The sequence below is a fragment of the Cynara cardunculus genome (assembly GCF_001531365.2).
Source record: "Cynara cardunculus var. scolymus isolate 2C chromosome LG 1, CcrdV1, whole genome shotgun sequence".
Classification (NCBI taxonomy): Eukaryota; Viridiplantae; Streptophyta; class Magnoliopsida; order Asterales; family Asteraceae; genus Cynara; species Cynara cardunculus.
The window spans coordinates 2632975-2654981 of record NC_037528.1 but is presented as its reverse complement, the minus strand read 5'-3'; the positions used below and the strand labels follow the sequence as shown (position 1 = coordinate 2654981).

Here is a 22007-nt window from a genome sequence, read left to right as displayed (position 1 = left end):
CATTCTGCACTAAATCATACAGAGTCACTTAATCATTCTGATCACTTAATCATTCAAAAACAAATCATTCAGCATCTGCCAAACGACCCATGAGATTGAGTTAGAGTTGAATATTGTATAGGTAGATGAGATTAAGTTGTAAAAGATTGTAAGTAAACATAGTGGGTGTTTGAGATTGCTTATAAAAATAATTTATTGACTTATTTCGATGTGGCACTAGTAATAAGCATTTTTGAGTGTTTGGATAAACAACTTTTATACCGGTGTCAAACCGGCAATAAGAAATTTTTGAAAATGTTAAATCATTCTAACTTATAATAAGTTGATAAAGACTTTTGTAGAAAAACATAAATTGTTCTTAGTAAGCAATCCCAAACACCCCCATAGTAAAGAAGTAAGATTGGTTGAAGTTGAAGACTATGTACATGGATGAAAGATAAAATAATATTTTAATTGAGATTGAGTCAAAAAAGATCGTGATTAAAGATAATCTTAGTAAAATCTTGATATAGTTTGTAAACTTGACATTAATATTATTGAATGTTACATAGTCAACATCTTAATGATCAAAATGAGTATGAAATAAATTTTAAAATTTTGTTAAGAATATAATTCAATACAACAAATGGAAACTAAGACAAAATTTATTATGTTTTACTCTTTTTTATTGGTTGTCTCTTGTTTTTAATTATTTATTCCAGTCTTTTTATATCAACCCAGTCATTTTACTACTAAACAAGAAGGAACCCCAAACGCCCCTTTTATTGGGTAAACTTTTACTAATAAAAGTTATCAAATTATCTTAATGAGTAACATTCTCAGTCATCAAAATAGATTTGTTCAGTAACTGTTTCTTATCTAATCAGGATTAATCGGATAAAAGTATTGTACATCACTTATATGATAAGATTATTGATTCTTATCATGTTCACCTAATAAGATAAACGATACACACTTAGGGGCCGTTTATCAAATACTTACTTTGATAAACGTTTACCAAATTACATTACCTCACCGGATGAATATGGTAAGGACAAAGAATTTTACCCGGTAAGAACGAGACAAGGGCCATGAGTCTACCTGGTAAGTGAGGGCGACGATTTTTACCACGATAAGCGTTTACCGAATGAATTGTTACATACAATGTCGTTTTGATGGATTAAAATTTTACCTGATAAGTAAATAATAATGTTAAATTTTACCGATAAACGCTTACCGGATAAGTGATGGGTAAATCTTTACAAAATTTTGATATACTTATTTAATATGAAGGAAAAGGCCACTTGGGAGTTATGGATTGCAAATAGGATTTTTTTGGAGGGTTGGTGTTACAAATGCCACATAGTTTTGACGTGTAAACACGCCACTCATGTATAATATATCTGCCATGTCAGAAAATTAAAAGCCAAACGTATGGACCAATCCCCTTCCATTTTGCATTTTATTTCTTTTTTCTTTTTTGAATTGCAAATCTGCAAAAAAGAACCGTGAGAGGATCCGCTGCGGAGACCAGCGATGGAGGCCCATGCTCTCCGAGGCTTCCACTGTCCCAACAATGCACAGGTAGACACCCACCACCACGCACCAACACGTATTCGTAGCCTCAATCCGCTATCCTCGCCGGAAATTGGTCAACGCATCTTTCGTGTCGCTACTACAACCGCCAAGAAAAGGCCTCGTCACGTCAGCATCGGCGCTGTTCACAGTCGGGGGGAGGAGGAGTCTGATAGCGCAGGTGAAGTTCGGCACAGAAGACGAGATGTGCTGGTGACGCCGTTTATTGCGATCGGAGCTTGTGTATTCCGGTCGGCCGTAGCGAGGGCGGATGAGAAGGTGGCGACTGAGAGTGCGGTTGTGCCGGCTGCCGTCACGGAGACGAAGGTGAAGGCCACGGAAGGGGTGACAGCGGCGAAAGTTGAGGTGAAGAAGGAGGAGGTGATCAATTCAAGGATTTATGATGCCTCGGTTATTGGAGAGCCTATGGCGGTGGGGAAAGACAAAGGGAAGGTATGGGAGAAGCTGATGAATGGTCGGATAGTTTATTTAGGGGAAGCGGAACAAGTGCCGACTCGAGATGACAAGGAATTGGAGGTTGAGATTGTGAGGAGTCTGGCGAAGAGGTGCGCGGAGGTGAATCGCCAGATTACGTTGGCTTTGGAAGCATTTCCAGCTGATTTGCAAGAACAACTTGATCAATACATTGATAAGAGGTCTGATTCCTGTTAGATTCGTCTTAATTGCCAGTATTACTGTACAATTTGGTTTTTATGTTGAGCAATGTTCTCAACTTGCACTTTGGGAATCAGCAGCAACAAAATTAGTTTAAGCAAACCACGAGAACTGTAAGAAATGAAAAGGAATATATCTGAAGTATCATTTTAGAGTACCTTTTAGGGGTTAACACGGATGTTGATTAGATTAGGTCCATAAGTGAGCAATTAGATGCTTCACTCCTTATGGAAAATTGCTTTATATGGTGCTAGGGGTTTTAGTGATCATGCAGCCAAGACCATTTATAAAGTTATTTGAGTGAGCAATGAGATGCTTACGGTGTGGCTTTGGTGATTTCTTGTAGTATATCTACATCTCAGTCTGGACCTAAGTGAACTTTCTTCCTATTATGGGTATATCGTTGCCTTATTTGAAGTATATTATGCAGAGTGATTCATCTGTATCCCAACAGTAATGGATGCCTGTTAAATCTTGACATAGATCTAGATTGCATACCTGGGTCCGTTTGAACTTAATATGTACACTGGCTGCATGATAGCATGAGGGTTGCCTTTACTTACATTCATTCTACTTCAAATCTATCTCAACTTCAGCCTAAGCTTCTTTCTAACGTACAGGTACAATTTGACCAGAAACGAAGTTAAGATTTAACTTCTGTTGAGCTGCAAAGAGCACATACTATATCTACGTATATATTTCCCCATTTGTAGTTCTCTTCTTACACTGCTCAATATTAAAGCTAATAATGGATGGCAGAATTAATGGGGAGACCTTAAAGCCTCTTGTGTCACACTGGCCACCTCAGCGTTGGCAGGAATACCAGCCTCTTCTAAATTACTGTCGTGATAATGTAGTCCGGCTAATTGCATGTGGTACGCCACTTAAGGTACTCTGTTCCTAGTATGCACCAATATACATACAATATACATATAGGGGGAAGCTGATGATATGATTCAAGCTGATGCTAATCTAGACTACTTATAATTGGTGTGATATATTTCTAGATCTTGAGGACTGTCCAGGCTGATGGTATTCGTGGGCTTTCTAAGGCTGAGCGTAAAGCTTATGCTCCTCCAGCTGGTTCAGGATTTATTTCAGGCTTTACATCTATCTCACGTAGATCATCAATGGATATCAACTATGCAAATCAGTCTATTCCTTTTGGGCCAAGCTCATATCTATCTGCACAAGCCAGAGTTGTTGAGGAGTATACCATGTCTCAGATCATTTTACAGGCAGTCACAAATGGAGGAGCTGCCGGAATGCTGGTGGTGGTAACTGGTGCAACCCATGTTGCTTACGGATCAAGAGGGACTGGGGTACCAGCAAGAATTGCAAGGAAGATGCAAAAGAAAAATCAAACAGTTATATTGCTTGATCCTGAAAGGCAATACATCCGACGGGAGGGTGAAGTTCCTGTTGCTGATTTCTTATGGTATTCTGCTGCCAGACCATGCACGAGGAATTGCTTTGACCGTGCTGAAATTGCCCGTGTTATGAATGCAGCTGGCAGAAGGAGAGATGCATTGCCGCAGGTCAGTCAGAAATGTTCTTATTTTGCTTTCTTTAATCAGATTAATTCTGAGACATCATGGCATCCTTAGAAAAATCCTTCTAAGAATGTTCTCCATGCCGGTTGGAGTCCTTGCTGTGACAATCAATTGGAGAAATATCAGAACTATAGTATAGATGTTTGCAACCGTGCATATCAACTATAAGGACCTTTTTCGTCATGTCACAATAACAGTACCAAATTGTACCTTTGTCAGGATATCCAGAAAGGACTGGATCTTGGTCTGGTATCTCCCGAAGTACTGCAGAATTTCTTTGATCTGGAGCAGTATCCTCTTCTTTCAGAACTTACTCATCGTTTTCAGGTAACTGTTTGTGTATAACCAATTAGTCATTCTTATGAGAATAGGTGCCTCATGTTCATCATCAGGCCACACAAGTCGTGGCTCATGGTGAGTATCATGGCTGTGCATTTTTTATGTCTGTTGACCGTGGCTGATTCAATGCCAGGGTTTCAGAGAAAGACTGTTGGCAGATCCCAAGTTCTTAAATAGATTAGCAATAGAGGAAACGATATCAGTAACTACTACCCTCATGGCACAATACCAGAAGCGAAAAGGAAAGTTCTTTGAAGAGATTGACTATGTTGTGACGGACACTCTCAGAGGAATAGTAGTTGATTTCTTTACAGTATGGCTTCCAGCCCCCACGTTATCGTTTCTTTCATATTCTGATGATGCTAATGGACCTAATAGCATAGATGCACTCAAGGGTCTTCTGGGGTCCATACCCGATAATGCATTTCAAAAATCTCTTGCTGGGAAGGACTGGAATATTGGCCATAGAGTTGCTTCAGTGGTTTTTGGCGGTATAAAGCTTGCTAGCGTTGGATTCATTTCCAGTCTTGGAGCCGTGGCTGCCTCAAATGTATTGTACACCTTACGCAAGGTCCTCAATCCAGCCCTCATGCAAAAGAATAGAAGATCACCAATATTGAAAACCGCAATTGTTTACAGTGGTTTTCTTGGGACATCAGCTAATCTCCGGTATCAGGTAACTAAAATAACTGATCATTAACCTCCTCTATAGCTTATGTTGTTTATTTTTATGCAAAATTTTAAGTGTTAATATCAATATTGTTATAGCATGTATTTTAAATCCCTCTCTTTTAGGCAACAAGAACCGGATATAAACCACACCAAACAGACCCTGTATATCCTACATGAAGGTAGGCCTGCCAGGGGGGATATGTATGCAGACCTTCCCACGAGATAGAGAGGTTGTTTCTAAGAAGACCCCCAACTTGCAAAAAGAAAGAGACATAACTAGAAAGCACAATGATAGGCCACAAATAAGCAACAGAGTTATAAAAGAATGTAAAGAGCCTGACAAAATAAAAAGCACACTAGGCACCAAGAAACTCCCTATCTCTGACACCAGAAACCACCAACCTATCTGAAGACTCTCCCCAATCAGCCCTCTAGCCTCCCCTCCCCCCCCCCCCCCAAAAAAAAAAAAAAACATTCCTCCTTGCAATCGACTACCCTAATCCGCCACCTCCGAGTACTCCTTTCTGAGATCATGCTCTCTAAAAGAGCTAAAGCCTTTGTGTCCATCCTCCACTGCTGAAGGGCTTAGATGATCAACGCAAGAACTAGAGTATAAAATTTGAAAACCAACCAAGGGCTTGGTGATTTGTTCATGAAGAATGTTCAGAACCCACCACATTTATCACTCTTATCTGATGAAGATCTCCAACATCACCCATTGGTTATGAACAGCTACCCTCTCTTGTGCTGCATGCGCCTCTTCTGGAAGATATTTTTACATGCAAACATACAATATTCTATCACCTAACAACATTATGGTGCCATTTTCACTACAATGTTTGGCAGCTCTTGTTAACACGAGTCCGTGGTTGTCTTTGTTATGACTAATTCTCATTTTTTCATAATAAACCATAATATCAATTTGATCCTACTATGGCCATAGGCAAGACATAAACTGCATCATTTGATCTATTGAAGAATATTGATTGCTTCCACCGTTTAATATGAATTATATGCATATTCCTTGGTTATTACCATGGGTTCTTTATTAACTTGAGTGCAACTCATAATGCCAGATTATTGCTGGACTGGTGGAGCATCGGGTTTCAGATATGTTTGCCGACCAAACTTTGTTTGTAAATATGCTATCGTTTGTGGCGCGAACAATCAACTCCTATTGGGGAACTCAGGTTTGATGCACCTCTATCTATAATCAATGCTAAATAACTTCTAACTGTTATTTAAACTCTTACTAACAAACCCTTTGGAGTTTTCTACGTTTTTTTGTCATTTGCATTTGATCTTTTCTATTCAATCGTTGATTAATCTTTCACAATGACCCTAATTATTCAACCACTGTAATTTGAGTAGTGGGCATTCTGCTTTATCCTAACTTTCATTTCTGTTATGTATTGTGCAGCAATGGATAGATCTTGCACGGTTTACAGGACTACAGACTCAAAAGAGTGAACCCGAACCCGAACCCTCCTTAAACCAAACCATAGAATCTGCAAATTCCACACCTTTAAACACTACTGAAGAAGCTGGTATTGATGAAATCAACAGTCAATGAGATGGTAAGGAACAACTTTCTGATTTAATCTTACACTGTATTCTCGGATTCAAGTAGAAAAGAAAAAAATTGAAGGGAAAAGAAAGTTCACTTTTACGAATATACCCTTTTTATATTTATTTTGGCACTCTTAATTCAATGGGTAGTTTTGTAGTTTTACTTTATTGTCGAAAGGTTGTCATTTCTTTTCTTCCCGAAATGTGAGAAGAAGGTTTCAGGAAGAAACATATCATTTATTTTCCCTTCTAAAAAAATCCTACTACATGTGATTTTTAGTTTTCCCTTCCTTTCCTTCGTAAAAAAGTTGGTTCCGAGAACACAGTATAATGATTATAAATACATTATTATAATAATAATTAAATACAAATGTGAGCATATTGGATGAATTTGGGCATTCTTTGAACTTGTTTAGGTGTGCACCTGACTTATCTTTGGCTTTGTATAACCCACGGGGCAGGTAAAAGGGAACCAATTTTGATCGACTAACCATTTCATACTTGGGATACTAGTCTTAATCAGGTAAGGTATATCCACCTGATTCACCTAGTTTTTTGTTTTTTTTTTAATTTAAAGAATACAGTGTAATAACAATTGGTCATTTCGGACATTTGGCCTTATAGTGTTGTTTATTTACATATGGGCATCAAATATCATCACCCATACAAATTACATTACATATTTTGACTTTTGAGGATGGAACAGAATAACGGGGCTGTTTACCAAATGCTTACCATGTAAGCGTTTATCGGCAATAGCACCATCTTCATTTCTTTTATCAAGTAACATTCTCGGTCATTAAAATAGATTGTTGGTAAACGTCTTTTACCTAGTAAGTGCTTATCGGATAAGATTCTTGGTCATTGCTATGTCTCTTAAGTCTTAACTAGTATTTTTGATCTTTGTCATGTCCATCCACTAAAGCAAGTGACATCCGATAAACACTTACCAGATGAGCATTTGGTAAACGGTCCCTAAGGCCTAAGATGATAATAAATTGTTTGAATGTTAAGACGGTTCACTATACATGAACGCATTAGGCTGTAAGTTGAATCATTATGATTTATGCAAACGAAAAGAAAGCTTTGATGAAGCCAAGGAGGGGTTTGCAGGTGCGATCACGCTGTAGAAAATATTTTAGTGTAAAATCGGAAAGTAAATAGTTTTACTTCTCCAAAAATCGCAAACTGTTTTGATTTTACAAGTTGAGGCATGTAAGATTTGGCTAAATATGTAACGATTAGAATTACTTAGGGATAGTTTTCAAATGATTACTATGCAAGTGTTTATCAACAAAAGTCTTCAGTGTTATTGAGTAACATTCTTGGCTATCAAAATGACTTATTGGTAAGTGTTTATTATCCGCTAAAAACCTTTATTTAGGTTATGTAATTTAAAATCTTCTTAATTTTGTGATCCATCGATCACATTAATGTTTCTAAAACTAGAAATGAAAATCTTTTCAATATATGAAGTTTTCGATCATGATTTTCAAAATGAAGAGTTTGATTCATTACTCTACAAAATAATGAAAACAAAATTAGATTCATTTTAGTTTGATTTGCCCTATATATGCATATAGAGGAAGGATCATGCGATAAATTAAACATTTTATGAGAAGGTGCGAAATTTCAATATCATATATGATTACACTTTTCTGGGTGAAATTAATCATATCTGATTAAGTGTTTATGTATTGTCAATGCAACATGTGTTTAGTTATATATAATTAAGTTTATGTGTCATGCATTATGCATATAATCATATATGACATTGAAACTTCTTGTTTTCTCGCAAAATTTTTAATTTCTCATTTGAATTTGCCCCTATGTATGTACGTATGTATGCATATGCCTAGCCATATTGCATATATTTTCTTTTTTTGGGAGTTCAAAGTATAATCTTGTTGCTTAAACGGAAACTTTTAAAGGGCACACACAAAAATTAACGAAGTTTATTTTAGTTTTTTATTCAGTATAATAATAATTTACTATGTATTTTGTAATTTCAAAGCAACAAAGAAGGAAAAAAAGATATTACTAAATGAATCTCTTTTGAATCAAATCACTTTGTGTTATGAAAATATAAAAAGAAGTTCAATATGTATGAATATAAAAACGGTCAAGGCGTAGACTCCAATAAAATAAAAAGAGTTCATTCATAATCATCAGTATATAAAAAAATCTACCACATAACAGTGAGATAACATGTCTTAGTGAAGACGTAAACTCCAATACTTTTATCTCGAAATCTCGTCTCTCATTCCACTTCAATCAAATATATAATAATTTATTTAATTTATGAATTTATTTTATTTAGCATTTGCAAATGATTCAAGATTTTTATTGCAGATATACATAAAATATAAAAAATTCACACAAATAGTCATTTCATTTATGAGTTTTCATTTTATCATAAACAGATACATAAAAAAAACATGTTGATTATATTCAAATTTGGAGGCAACAATAATTTTAATTAATCATGACGACATTCTATATATGAGCCTCTTCAAACAGGGTTTATTGCTATTGATTCAATGATTCCAATAGGACGTGGTCAGCGAGAATTAATTATTGGGGACAGACAGACTGGCAAAACAGCAATAGCCCACTTTGTAAATTGGTTTTCTGAAATAGTCATAGTTTACGCACGCACTTTACGCAAAAAAAAAAATATCTAGGTAAAGTTTTGTTTTTTACTTTTTGAGATTCAAAAAATAATTTTTTTAAAAGTTTATGCAAAAACAATGCTTCATGCATAAACTTTTTTTTTAAAATATCTTTTTTTTTTCAATTTTTTCATTTCTTGATTTAAAAAATAATAATTTAAATAAAATTTAAAAATATATATTTAAACTTTTGTGCGTAAACCTTATTTTAAAGAAATTTTTAATTCTTTTTCGTGTTCTTTTAATTTCCATGTTTTAAAATATAACTTTTATATACTTTATAATTGAACAAATTATATGAAAAAATAACGTATTTTAACTTGATTCCTATTTTTGATAATATATTTTCAAAATATCTATTTTGATACATAAGATGTAAAGTTTTAAAAATCTAAGTACCTAAATAACCGGTTGAAACATTAACTCTTTCTTCTAATAAATCACAATACATAAAAACTAATTTTAGATTAGGATATTAATGTCGACAAATAATACTGAGTTAGATACCACATTACTCGTTATATCATCATGATAATTAAAATATGATTTATCGGTTACCTGAATACTTAAATATTTAAAATTTTATATCTTAAATATCTAAATGAGAATTTTGAAGGGTAATAGTTTCAAAATGGTATATGTGTAAATTTCCTATAAAAACCTATCACAAACGCCATTATCAACACCTGATAAGGTAAAGGTCAAAGTCGATATTTCTAGTACATCCTTTAAATTCCATCCAACGGTCAGAAATTTAATGCTAACCCAATCCGACGGTTAGATGTTTAATGCTCCTTGTCAAACATCCCTATTCGTTGATTTTTATATAGATCCCTTACCTACAACCCTCCATTGACTGGCACTATTCATCCCCCCTCTCCTTCCCCATGGGTCCCTTAACAAGAACATTGAAGATCGGAATTATTGGATTTGGTCCTTTTGCCCAGTTTCTGGCGAAGACGATGATCAAACAAGGCCATCTTCTCACGGCAACTTCAAGATCAGACCACTCCGGCCATCAGGGCGTCAATTTCTTCAGGTATGTACAACACTTGATTGCACACACTACTTGTCATCAATGCACTGAAATCTCTGTGTACGAAGGGATATGGAAGAGTTCATGGGATTAGAACATGATGTCATTCTCATATGCACATCAATCCTCTCTGCGTCAGAGGTAATCAAATCCATTCCATTTCATCGCCTGAAAAAACCAACACTGTTTGCTGATGTACTCTCTGTCAAAGAATACCCTAGGCAACTCCTCCTCCAGGTAAACAAACGTGATTAATTGGTTTTAAACTCTAATTTACTCTCATGTAGATTGATAATTAATCGGTAACTAGTTTTTGTTAATTGCTAATATGAATGTAACAATTTGCGGATCGAAGGAAGTTCCTGAGGATTCGGATTTGGTGTGCACTCATCCGATGTTCGGGCCAGAAAGTGGGAGAGACGGGTGGAGAGATCTGACGTTTATGTACGAAAGAGTACGAGTAAGAGATGATGATTTATGCTCGTCGTTTCTTACTATCTTCGAATGTGAGGTACATCATTATCATCATGGCTTTTGGATTTGGAATTCCGTTGATTCCTGCAAAAAAGCATATAGATTCAAATAAGAACACTTGCACTACAAAATGCTTTCAGGGATGCAAAATGCTCGAAATGAGTTGCGAAGAGCATGATCGACTTGCTGCTGAGAGTCAGTTTCTTACTCACACCATAGGCAGGTACTCAGAGTTCTCAAGAACCACTTTGTTGCAGTAATTTTAGAACACAAAGTGCAGTAAATAGGTGAAAACCATTTGAATCACTAAGGCCATCTCTAAAGGCTATCACCAAAATTGGTATTAAATGTGGTGCAAATAATAAATCTTTTTCAATGCGTAACGCCAAATCCAACACAAAAAATTGTAAGATTCGAGGGGTGTATATATATATTAATTTTTTCATATCGGTGTAAAATTTGGTATAAATGAACAGTGCTGCACTAAATATGGTGTTCCCATCACAGTGATGCAGTGTTAAATTTGGTATTTGGTGTCCGTTTTAGAGATTGTTTAAGGGTGATTCGGTATGTTGGAGAGGATGGGATATGGTGGAACCAAAACAGACAGACAAGATAGTAAATTACTAAAGTATCAATATTAAGTTAGAACCCGAAAACTTTCATCTATTCTTTCACGTGCCTACTTATTGTCCTTTGTTCGGTCCGGTCCTGTCTAATTTGCATACCAAGTGCATCCTGAAACTTGTTTTCATAGTAAGGTTTTACATATATAATATATGATGGTCTTATTTAGCTGATGTAGGATTTCAAGGGTAACGAAGGGAGTCGATATTTTTCCTTCTAATTATGACACATTTTACAGGATTTTATCGGAAATGGAGATCATGAACACACCTATAGACACAAAGGGATTTGAGAAGCTTGTTCAAGTGGTATGTTCAAGCTTAGTGCATAATTTCAATATACTATGGCAATGTTTGCTGATATTTGAATGGTAACAAAAAATATACGAAATAAACATCACCCATAAAAGATTACCATTTTCTGTTACCATTTATGTTTAAACTTAAGGGTGGAGGTTTAAATGAGAACACCTCTATTTTACGAGAAAGCGAGAAAACTCTTATCACATGTGATAATAGGCGTGAGGGGACCTTGTAATGTGCGGACGATGTGTTCTACGACTTAGGCCATGCCAAAGGTTGTGTGCGTCTATGATTTAGCATCACATGTGATGGTCTTGATGGATTATAATATCATATCAACAACACTCTTATCACATGTGATAATACTTGTGAGGGGGCTTAATGGTGTAAGGGCGACTTGGCCCGCAACCAAGATCGCATCGAAAATCGTCCGCGTCTCTGATTTAGTATCACATGTGTATAATATGTGATTGAATAATAGTATCACATGTGATTGTCTATAGTAAAAGGGTGTTGCGTTCTCGTAAAATGAAGGTGTTTCCCTAATTTGCTGATATGAAGTGAAACAATTAACATGAGATGGTCGTATGCAGAAAGAGACCACGATGAGGGATAGTTTCGATCTCTATAGTGGACTGTTCATACACAATCGGTTTGCCAAACAGCAGGTGTGAAACACTTCTACTTCTTGTGCAATGTATACATTATGTAGCGTTTTCGGTCAATTTTATGATCTAACAAACGGATTTATTTACGATACCGATTAACATCGATGGCACAGCTGAAGAATTTAGAGAGTGCAGTTCAGAGAGTTAAGGGAATACTAGAAGCAAGGATGAACAAGGGAGATGAACAAAAATGCGATCAATAACGTACTTCAAAGAATCTTTTGGTGATATATTGTTCATATACAAATTAGTTGTACGTTATTAGCTAGTTGAAGTGATTCTGCTTTTTATAATTTTCTTTAATTTAAACTACAGCTGAACCTTTATCTTCTGCAAGCGTATTCAATAGAGGTTGTTTGTTTACCTCTTAATAGTTATATTAAGAGACAATACTTGAATCGTTAAAAGGTGAATCTCGTTTGATAAAAAAAAGTCTGTCTCTTAATGATTCTAAAACTTTTTGAATAATTTTGTATCATGGGTCTCTCTTAATCATTTAGCGCTCTAATTTTATTGTAAACAATTACCAAACAATTATATTTCATTTTTCATTGTATCATGAAATTAAGTCTCTTAATCATTCTGACTACTTAAAAGCCGTTTACCAAACGCTTACTCGAGTAAGTGCTTAGGTATATATCTTTTTTATTTTTCCATATTGGTGTAAAATTTGATAGTAATAATGTTACAATTTATTACACCAAATTTGACATGGGATTTTGTGTCCTTGTTAGAGCCATTTGCTATTAAATTTAGTATTTTATGTCCCCATAGAAGGGGTCTAATAGACTTGGGAATAAGAGGACGTTTACTAAATACTTAAAGGCTGAAAATCTTACCCGGTAAGAGCGATGATAGGTAAGTGTTTACTGGGTAAATTGTTGCATACGATATCGTTTTAATATACTACAATCTTATCTAGTAAAATAGATTATAGTGTTGACTCCTACCGATAAACGCTTACCGGGTAAGTACTTTGGTAAACGGCCCCTAAGAATAAACTCGGAACTTATAGAGTGGAGTTTACAATTATATCTAACGAATTAGTGTCATTTTTTTTGAAGATTAGGTGTGTATATTTAGTTGAGGTTTGATACAAAAGTAGAGTAAATGGATGTTTATCAAAAACTTAATGGGTAAACATTTACCGACAAGAGAAACTATCCAAACTTTCGTTATCAAAATAGATTGTTGGTAATCGTCTCGAGTCTGGTAAGTGTTTACTATGTGATTAAGAGTCTTTTTCCTCACTCACCGGATAATACTCTCTGTCCTTGTTATATCTTTTACCGGACAAGATTCTTAATCTTTGTCATACTCAATCGATAAGGTAATGTTTACCAAATAAACATTTAATAAACGACTCTTAAATAGATGTTTATGGGTCGAGCTCAAGATCATCCGACAACAAGATCATATATAACCTTGTATTTGCCAACCCTAGCGTTTACCCTCATCAAATACTTTGAACGTCTTTATGAAAAATTAGGTGAGGATGTGTCATTTATCGCTTACACCTCTTTCTCAAAAGAAATGTCTATAAGATATATTATTATTACATTTTTAATCAACTAAAATAATATTTTTACCTTTAATATTACCGTCCTAAATTAAATGTTTGTAAAGGAAAACGCATATAATTTTAGGAATTTGCAAATATTATAATTTTTAATTAATAAAAAAAACACAAGTTTAGCAATAATTGTAGTCTTTATCTTATAGTTAAAGGTATAATGAAAGATTAGACATTTATCATGAAACAAACTAAAGTAATAATATAGACATTTATTTTAATACAGATGAAATAAAAAACAGATAAATTTTCTTTTATCTCAAAATAAAGATGTGTTTCTTTTTAAAAAAATGAGTTGACTAATATTTTTGAAAGAATAATTAGCTTAAATGACCATTTTCTCCATCGAAATTCGTCTTCTAACTGTTTCTTTTTTGGATTGACCCAAATGTCATTATATTCCGTAATATATATTGCGAATCTAACTAAAAGACAAAATAAAAGTCAAATTCAACTAGTTTACCATATGTGTTGATTTTTAATTTTTTTTGCCTTTACAAACCTGGATATTGTGAAAATATTGACATTTGAATCAACTGGAGAGAGAGAGATGATTAGAAAACCAATTTAAAAGACAAAAATGAACATTTAGTTTTAACCACAAGGGTGGTGCTTTATTGGTTTGAACTTGAATCCAAATATCAAAAGTATCAGGAGGTCGCAGGTTCAAATTCAAGTAGGAATAAAAATCTCCTTATGATCACGGAGGTTCAAATACGATGACTCCAGACTATCTATAAAACAAATGCTCGTCCTAAGATTAGTCGGTCCGTATAACAGGTTGGATATCCAGGTTAATACACAAATTAATCATTTAATTCTTTGGACTTTTTTAAAAATTAAAATAATAAATATTAATTAATAATTAAAGGTGGAGCTCTAAAAGCCAAAAAGAACGTGAACATATGAAAAGCACGGGGTTAAGATAGGAACAATGACGTGTCTAGGAGATTTGGATAAGGATCTCTCAAGGGCCATGTTGCACGCTCCCCGTCGTCAGTAAAAAGTCGATTATCACCCTCACTTTATGCCTCCTCCAACCCTACCTGCTTGGACGATATCGTCATTTTCCCACGACCACTCACTGAAAACGATGCCAACGTCAATAATTAACTGAGTGGCACTTCTGTAATTTTGACCACATCTATGTCTCTTTTACAAGCTGCCCTATATATATATATCTCGCCACAGTTAAGGTGGAGCTCTCAATTGGAAGATATTTTCTACCTACCTTCTGAAAGTAGTGTTAAGGTGCAGTTAGCAATGCCGGACGTGATGTCTCGTGAGAATGGTCTTCTATCGTCAGCTTTGAATCCGAACGCTCCGATGTTTGTACCGGCGGCGTATCGCAACGTAGAGGATTTCTCTGACCAGTGGTGGTCACTCGTTCGCTCTTCTCCTTGGTTCCGAGATTACTGGCTTCGTGAGTGCTTTTCCGAATCCCTGTTTGACCTAAATTGTTACGACGACTATGATTCGTTCTTCCCTGACGAAGATTCGATCTCTGTTGAGGATAAAATCCGTGGATCTGAAGGTAAATGGTTCGAAATCACCAATTCTTCGAATAATCGGTTCGTTAGTCGGTTCTTACTTTATTGTTGTTTTTGTTTTCCTTCCAGACGAAGAGAAAGAAGTTCGCAGGGATTTGATTTTGTCGAGAATGTCGAACTGGCGAAAGGCGCGTTCGATGGACTCGCCGAGGCTCTACGAGAAGGCACCGAAGATTGTGAATGTGAAAGTGAGCCCGAGGCCGATCCATCAACCGCGTTAGATCAAATGATACACAGATTTAACGGCGGATGGAGTTAGATCTCCTACTTTATGTCTTTGTTTTAGCAAAGATTTCCCTTTAGAGTTACATGTACAGTGAGCAGCTTAATGTCTGAGAGGGACTACAGCTTTTCTACTTCGTTTGTAAACCCGATTGTAACTATATGAATAAAATTGATAACTAGATCCAGGAGGCCTTTGTGTATACTTTCTTCTGCTTCATTTAAAGCCGCTCAAGAATGTTGAATAACAATAACTATCATTCTATCAACATTCTTGTCATCTTCTTTACCAATTCCTTTATTGATATTTAGAGCTTTTATAAACAAAAAGAGTAGTTTTTAACTTAACTTGGGGAGTTCTTTTAAGTCGGTCTGTAACATGTTTTAACTTGACTTATTTAACAATTTGTCGGTTATGAAGTTCCAACCAAGGGACTCGAATGATACGCTACTTTTAGCGTTTTTAATAAAGAGAAGTTAATTTTGCCGATAACGGAAGAGAAACGATACATATGTCGACATTCAAACGCTATAGATGTTGTGTGATCGGAGATGAGGCCATTTTTGGTGTCTTTAGTTTGTACCAATGTGTATTTTTTAATGATATGCTTGGAGCGGCAGATACAGATTAACACGATGTTTTTGCCGGCTGGAGGAAACGGCAAACTTGGTGCGGCACCCTTCTCGGCAATCGGTATCATGTATAATGGACTGAACCTGTTTCTTCGGTTTCTTTGACATTAAAAAAGGTTTGATAACAATGACGTATGTGTTATATGAGCCCACCAATCCAGTATACTTTTTTTAAGTATGGTTGCACTTAATTTCTTTTAGTGTTAAAAGGCACCATCAGTCTTTTGATAAAAGTTGAATTTGGTGTTAAGTACTAAGGAGCTGTTTACCTAAACACTTGCTCGATGAGTACTTACCGGTAAAATTCAACACTATCGCTTACTTACCGGATAAAATTTTCTTCACTAAAACGCATCGTATGCAACAATTTATCCCGGTAAACGTTAACCATGGTATGAGTCGTCGTCCTCACTTACCGGGTAAGACTTTCGGCTCTTGCCTTCACTCTTACCAGTAAGATTTTTAGTTCTTGTCATGTTCATTCGGTAAAATAAACTGACTTGGTAAGCATTTGGTAAACGGCACTTTAGTGTCTTATCATAATTTTTTTATGCATCAACTCAATCGTTAATTTGAGCTCTTCACAATTTGTAATTAAGATAATGTAAATGATAATTAAGACGATAATCCATATAAGATACAAAGTTTTACATAAAAAAGCGAACATGTTGACTATTTATAGAACTCTTAATAATTATAATGACCCAATGTTTCTATTTATGAGAATCTTTTACACCTATAATTATTAGCTCGATGACTGGGTTTAGACAGAGCCTAAATTGGGCCAGTGAGAGCCTCAGATAATCAGACAACTGTATCTATACCATCTTATTAAGCAAATTTAGTAAAGTCTTAATGTCTTAAAATACTAAATGACCAAGATACCTTTTATACTATCCTTATGTCACTTTTTCACCCCCTCCTCTCCTCACATACACTCATCCTCTCACAACCGAATTTTTTTAAATTATAATTTTACTTACAGTTTATACCCCTATAATTAATTAATTAATTTACTTTAAGTCATTTACTTTTAAATGTTTCATTTTAAACATTTATCAAATTAACATACATAACCGTATATCAATTAAAACATGTTTAAAAATACATTTTTATACAAGTTACACCATTATAATCGTCTCGTTAATACCTTCGAATGAGTCCAATATTGAATAGTTTTTTACTTAATTATATTATTATATATTATATATACTGTAAAAAAATATTTTTAATATTTACGATTTATACTTTTATAGTTATTTATTTATATATATACTATATATTTTGGGGTTAGGCTATCCAAATTGCAATGCATAATATGTTATGAATTAATATGTTCTTGGGTTTTTTTGAAATATATATATACATGTATTAATTCAACATCTAAAACCCATCTTGATCTGTCAAATTTGTAATTTTCTTTATTGATTTTGAATGTTTATCTTAAAACTCAAGAATCTTGGTTTTTTGCTCTTTGTGTAAATCGAACACATTTGTGGAGTCGTTTATATATGTTGGATTTTAAATATATTGGATTTTAAACTGTCATACAATTTTTTTCATTGATAGTCTGTAATTAGAACCATAACTCTTATTTATTTAAATTGTATTAATATGTAAAGACCAAGTGTAACATATATTATCGTTAAATCTTATCTTATAAAACCAGTGAAACTTCAAAATCGTTAAAATTCATGGCTCTCGCTGTATTGCGCGAGTATACAACTAGTAAAATTATAAAAACAAGACGTTATTGCATAACTTTGTAGATAAAAATGCTTGGTATTGGGCCTCAGCTTGGGCCAACGCCATGGCCCCGCCCTGCTCTTGAATCGGGCCCTGAATCTAATTTATGAAAAGTTATAACTACTACTTATCATAAGATAGGGATTGATTCATAAACCCCTAACAAACTATCTTATCTTAAATAATTAAGTTTTTAAACTATTTTCTAATAAGAAAATTAAATCATTTTTAATATAATTAATTTTTAAATTTAAACAAATCAAATAATAAAATAATATCTTATTTTATTTATTTTGATATCATTATATATATAAACACACACACACATATATGTGTAAAAATATTGTTTTTTACTTTTTTATGGAAAAAGACAAAAGAATAGGCAAAAAGCTAAAATGGTCCTCGATTTAACAGAATTAATGAAAGCGTTAGTCAGAGGGATAGTGGCCAAAATAAATCGAATACCACAAGAACCAAATCCGCGATAAATATACTATGCTGACTCTAGTAAAAAAAACATCAAACCACAGGGACTAAATCCACAATTCACTCAAAAAAGTGGGCAAAAACTACTTATTTAACAGTGGTTAAAATGCGGTCTTACCCGCAAATCAAGTGGTCATCTTGGGATTAGTCGGCTCACATAATAGGTTGGATATCACAAGAGAATTTTTATTCCTCCTTGGATTTGAACCTAAGACCTCCAAGCATTTTTAACCTTTGAAGCTCAAGCTTAAACCAATGAGGCATCACCCTTGTGGGTAAAAAAACTACTTGTAACTAACTAAAAAAGCATTAAAGTAAAAAAAGAAACCTAAATCAGTTTTATTTATTTCCAAACCTTACGTCCTACAAACCCCTCGCAAACAATGGTAGCACTCCCTGTCGCGACTCCTCTTGCCCCATTATTGTATGTTCATCATATCGGCTATTATGCTCTCTGTCATTAATCTCCCTCTTTTTAATCTATTTTTATAGGGTTATAAGTGGTTTTGCTTTAAAACATTTCCAGTCGATTAAAGTAATATTTTGAATTAAAATGATGTAATTTTCTTAACCTTTTTCCTTTAACATATTCCTGTGGCGTACTAATAACTTTTTCAAACATAAGTTTTTTAATTTTTAATTTTTAATTTTTAATTTTTAATTTTTAATTTTTATAGTCTCATCCCTCCATCAACAGCCTGCAAAACATAGCAACATCCCGACCGAACCTCCTATTTCTATTTTAAGTTACAAACAACGAGCGTGTTAGCCACGCCACCTCAAGCCACACTACACCACATTTTACTTCAGTGATTAAATTCGAACGTTGATGGCAGGCATGTGTGCTGACCTGTACTGCATTATGTCGGCATGCCATGTGGGTTTTCAGATTCAGACCTTTCTCTTCTGTCTCTGTCTCAAAAGCGTGGGGTAGCCGTGTCCTTAAATTTCCTTCCTACGTTTCACGTTGGAGTATTTGGTGGATCACTGACTTTATTAACCAAACCAAAGGGGAGGTCTTTGCTTGCCCTCAGCATAAATATCCCATTTACTTTAACAAATCATGAACCTACACGTGGCAAACATCGATCTGGGTATGATTCTTTTCTTCCCAAACCCCCCCTCTTTCAATTACTTGTAAAGTTGACTTTTATCAATACCCAACAAACCAACCTATCTCTCCCCCCTCCAAAGAAATCTATCAGAAAAATCTTGAAGAAGAGGGGGGTAAAATTGTAAATTACAAGGGATGGGAAACGCACTGAGGTTTTTGTATGGTGAATGTTGTTCCAAGCCAACCACCGGTGGTGGTGGCAATTGGGGGAATCAACAGCAATCACATGGTTACCATGGTGTTCCGACAACCACCGCCGGTGTCTCGGCCCTCGCTCGAGATATCCATCACTTTCAAATGACCTCCCAGGTACCGTCAAATCCGTTATAACATATGAAATTCGGCCCTCGCGCAACTTCAAATTGTCAAATTTACTACTTTCCGATATAATTCGCAACTGGATATTCTTCTTTACCACACCTATGCAGCAAAATCTTGTTTTTGAACAAACCCAATTGTGGAATTGGTGTTGCAGGTTCCTGAAGGTTTGAGTAAGCATGTGGTTTCATCCAAGAAGGCTCAGTCTAACTGGTAAGCTTTTTACCAAGTGAGATAGGCGAGTGAAAGACTTGTAAAGGTTTCAGGATTTTAATTTGACATGAGTAGTTTAGTAATTTACCGATCTTGTCACCACCCTCATTTTTGTTCCAACTTCCACCTTTTTTGGTGGGACAGAAAAAGATGCATTTTTGTCCCATTCGGATCCTGTGGTGTCCCAAACTAATGTCGTAGCAAACATGGGACAAGTTTTTCTACTGTCCTGTCCCACATGCCAAATGCAACCGAGGGTTATCTATGTAACATGTAATTTTGCATAGTTGTTTTGCTGGTTTTTTGATACTCTTCACAAATGATGAACTGAAGGTATAACAAACTTTCCGAGGCATGGGGACAATCAAAACCTCCACCAAACTCACCTGAAGATGTTTCCAGGCTTGTCGTCAACACCTTAAAGAATCACAAAAAGGCCGATGTCGAGGTCCTCTCTCGCTCTCTGTATGTGTGTGCGTATAAATGTATTAAGGCATGCAACAAGAACTCTAAATTGGGTATTTTTGATCAATTTTATGAAGGGTTTGCTATCATTTTATGGTCTACCTCTACCTCATTCCCTTGTTGAAGGCAATGCCGGCCAAGCTCCAGCGGTTCCCAACGGAGTCAAGTTTGAATTAAACACACTTCCTGTATGAATGTCTACCATTCTAAGTTGAATCCTAAATTTCTTATTGCAAATTACTTTCAAATAAACCTGATAAGAAATCTACTTGACTATAAACTAAACAAAGGTGGATGCAAAAGCTGTAGCAGATGGGGACACAGTGACAGTTTACGTGAGTACCTTGGATCCTCGGGAGGCAGCATGTATTCCGCGAGATGTACAAGTGGCAGCGGTAGAACGTGTCAAAGCACGTGCCCAGAGGAACTACACCAAGGCAGATGCACTCCAGAAGCAAATTACAGATGCAGGATATCGGTAATTGACCAGGTCAACGTCACCAATCCTGTTAAAAACACACATTTTCGAGTCATCTAACTTGCATAATTACAAATTTCAAATAATGCAGGATGCTAAATATCCAAAATGAGGAAATTCTAGCCCGAAAATATCGTATCAGACTAAGGTAAAATATAGAATATAGATATAAATTGTGTTTCAGGGACTTTTTCCTTTTGTGTAATATGAAGAATGGGGTGTTTTAACATGAAACAGGGGAATAGATGCACCAGAAAGCTCAATGCCTTATGGGAAAGAGGCAAAGGAGGAATTGACTAACATGGTCGTGGGAAAGCCCTTGAGAGTTTTGATCTATGATGAAGATCGGTATGGCCGTTGTGTTGGCGATATCTACTGCAATGGCGCCTTTGTCCAGGTAGATCTCAAATAACAAATTAGATGATAAAGACAGTAATCTAAACCAAACCAGACCAAACCAAATGTACCCGGTATATCCACTCAAAACGAGGGTTTGAAGGTAGAATGTATGGAGACACTTCCTCTGCCCCAAGAGGTAGAAAGGTTGTTGTGTAGTTTGTCCAAATATGAAGTGTGAACTTAAATGTTTTTATGTATAACAAACAGGAACGGATGTTGAAGAAAGGACTTGCATGGCATTACGTTGCTTATGACAAGCGACCGGAATTACAAAAGGTAACATCACCTCTTTTGTTCTGTTATTTGATTGAGCCATGAACAATTATTCAGAAAATGACTACTGTATTCTTTCTAACCTCAGTGGGAGAAAGATGCTAGAGCTAAAAGAATCGGCTTGTGGGCTTCAGCGCATCCTGAAATGCCATGGGAATATAGGAAGAATCGACGTGATAAAAGATAGTCTTTTTGTGAGACCAGAGCAATAATTACTTGAATTTTATGCAAAAGAAGCGTACTCATTGTAAGTTGTAACGAGAAATGTAGAAATACATCAATAAGCATTTAGCACAAAGACTTGTATTGATCAAATATGTATATGACATTTGTAACAAACCAAAATAACTTTATTATTGACAACCAAAGATCTGAGTTTTGATAACTAGAATTCCT

The 22007-nt window shown here is 35.3% G+C and overlaps 4 protein-coding genes across 5 annotated transcripts; all 4 read left to right on the top strand.

Annotated features, from left to right (window-relative positions):
- Positions 1-1515: 1515 nt before the first annotated feature.
- Positions 1516-7011, top strand: LOC112519955 (protein RETICULATA-RELATED 5, chloroplastic). The gene is made up of 8 exons (XM_025128271.1): positions 1516-2210; positions 2989-3118; positions 3237-3767; positions 4002-4109; positions 4255-4797; positions 5870-5983; positions 6214-6370; positions 6779-7011. Exons 1-7 carry the CDS (start codon positions 1516-1518, stop codon positions 6364-6366), a joined length of 2274 nt encoding a protein of 757 aa, XP_024984039.1. The 3' UTR covers positions 6367-6370; positions 6779-7011.
- A 2852-nt stretch (positions 7012-9863) lies between these two features.
- Positions 9864-12564, top strand: LOC112520254 (arogenate dehydrogenase 1, chloroplastic-like). 2 transcript variants are annotated; one of them, XM_025128554.1, is made up of 7 exons: positions 9864-10073; positions 10139-10307; positions 10426-10581; positions 10685-10767; positions 11410-11479; positions 12067-12141; positions 12255-12564. In XM_025128554.1, the coding sequence occupies exons 1-7, from the start codon at positions 9922-9924 to the stop codon at positions 12342-12344; spliced, it is 795 nt and encodes a 264-aa protein (XP_024984322.1). In that variant the 5' UTR covers positions 9864-9921; the 3' UTR covers positions 12345-12564. The 2 variants fall into 2 exon arrangements, with proteins under 2 accessions (XP_024984322.1, XP_024984330.1); XM_025128562.1 differs by having other exon boundaries at positions 9868-10073; positions 10292-10307.
- Positions 12565-14845: 2281 nt separating this feature from the next.
- On the top strand, positions 14846-15689 carry LOC112518266 (protein EARLY RESPONSIVE TO DEHYDRATION 15-like). The gene is made up of 2 exons (XM_025125906.1): positions 14846-15248; positions 15334-15689. Exons 1-2 carry the CDS (start codon positions 14861-14863, stop codon positions 15483-15485), a joined length of 540 nt encoding a protein of 179 aa, XP_024981674.1. The 5' UTR covers positions 14846-14860; the 3' UTR covers positions 15486-15689.
- Positions 15690-19343: 3654 nt separating this feature from the next.
- On the top strand, positions 19344-22007 carry LOC112527371 (staphylococcal-like nuclease CAN2). Its single transcript, XM_025137984.1, has 9 exons — positions 19344-19774; positions 19941-19996; positions 20330-20444; positions 20539-20649; positions 20752-20939; positions 21031-21087; positions 21177-21336; positions 21546-21614; positions 21700-22007. Exons 1-9 carry the CDS (start codon positions 19601-19603, stop codon positions 21796-21798), a joined length of 1029 nt encoding a protein of 342 aa, XP_024993752.1. The 5' UTR covers positions 19344-19600; the 3' UTR covers positions 21799-22007.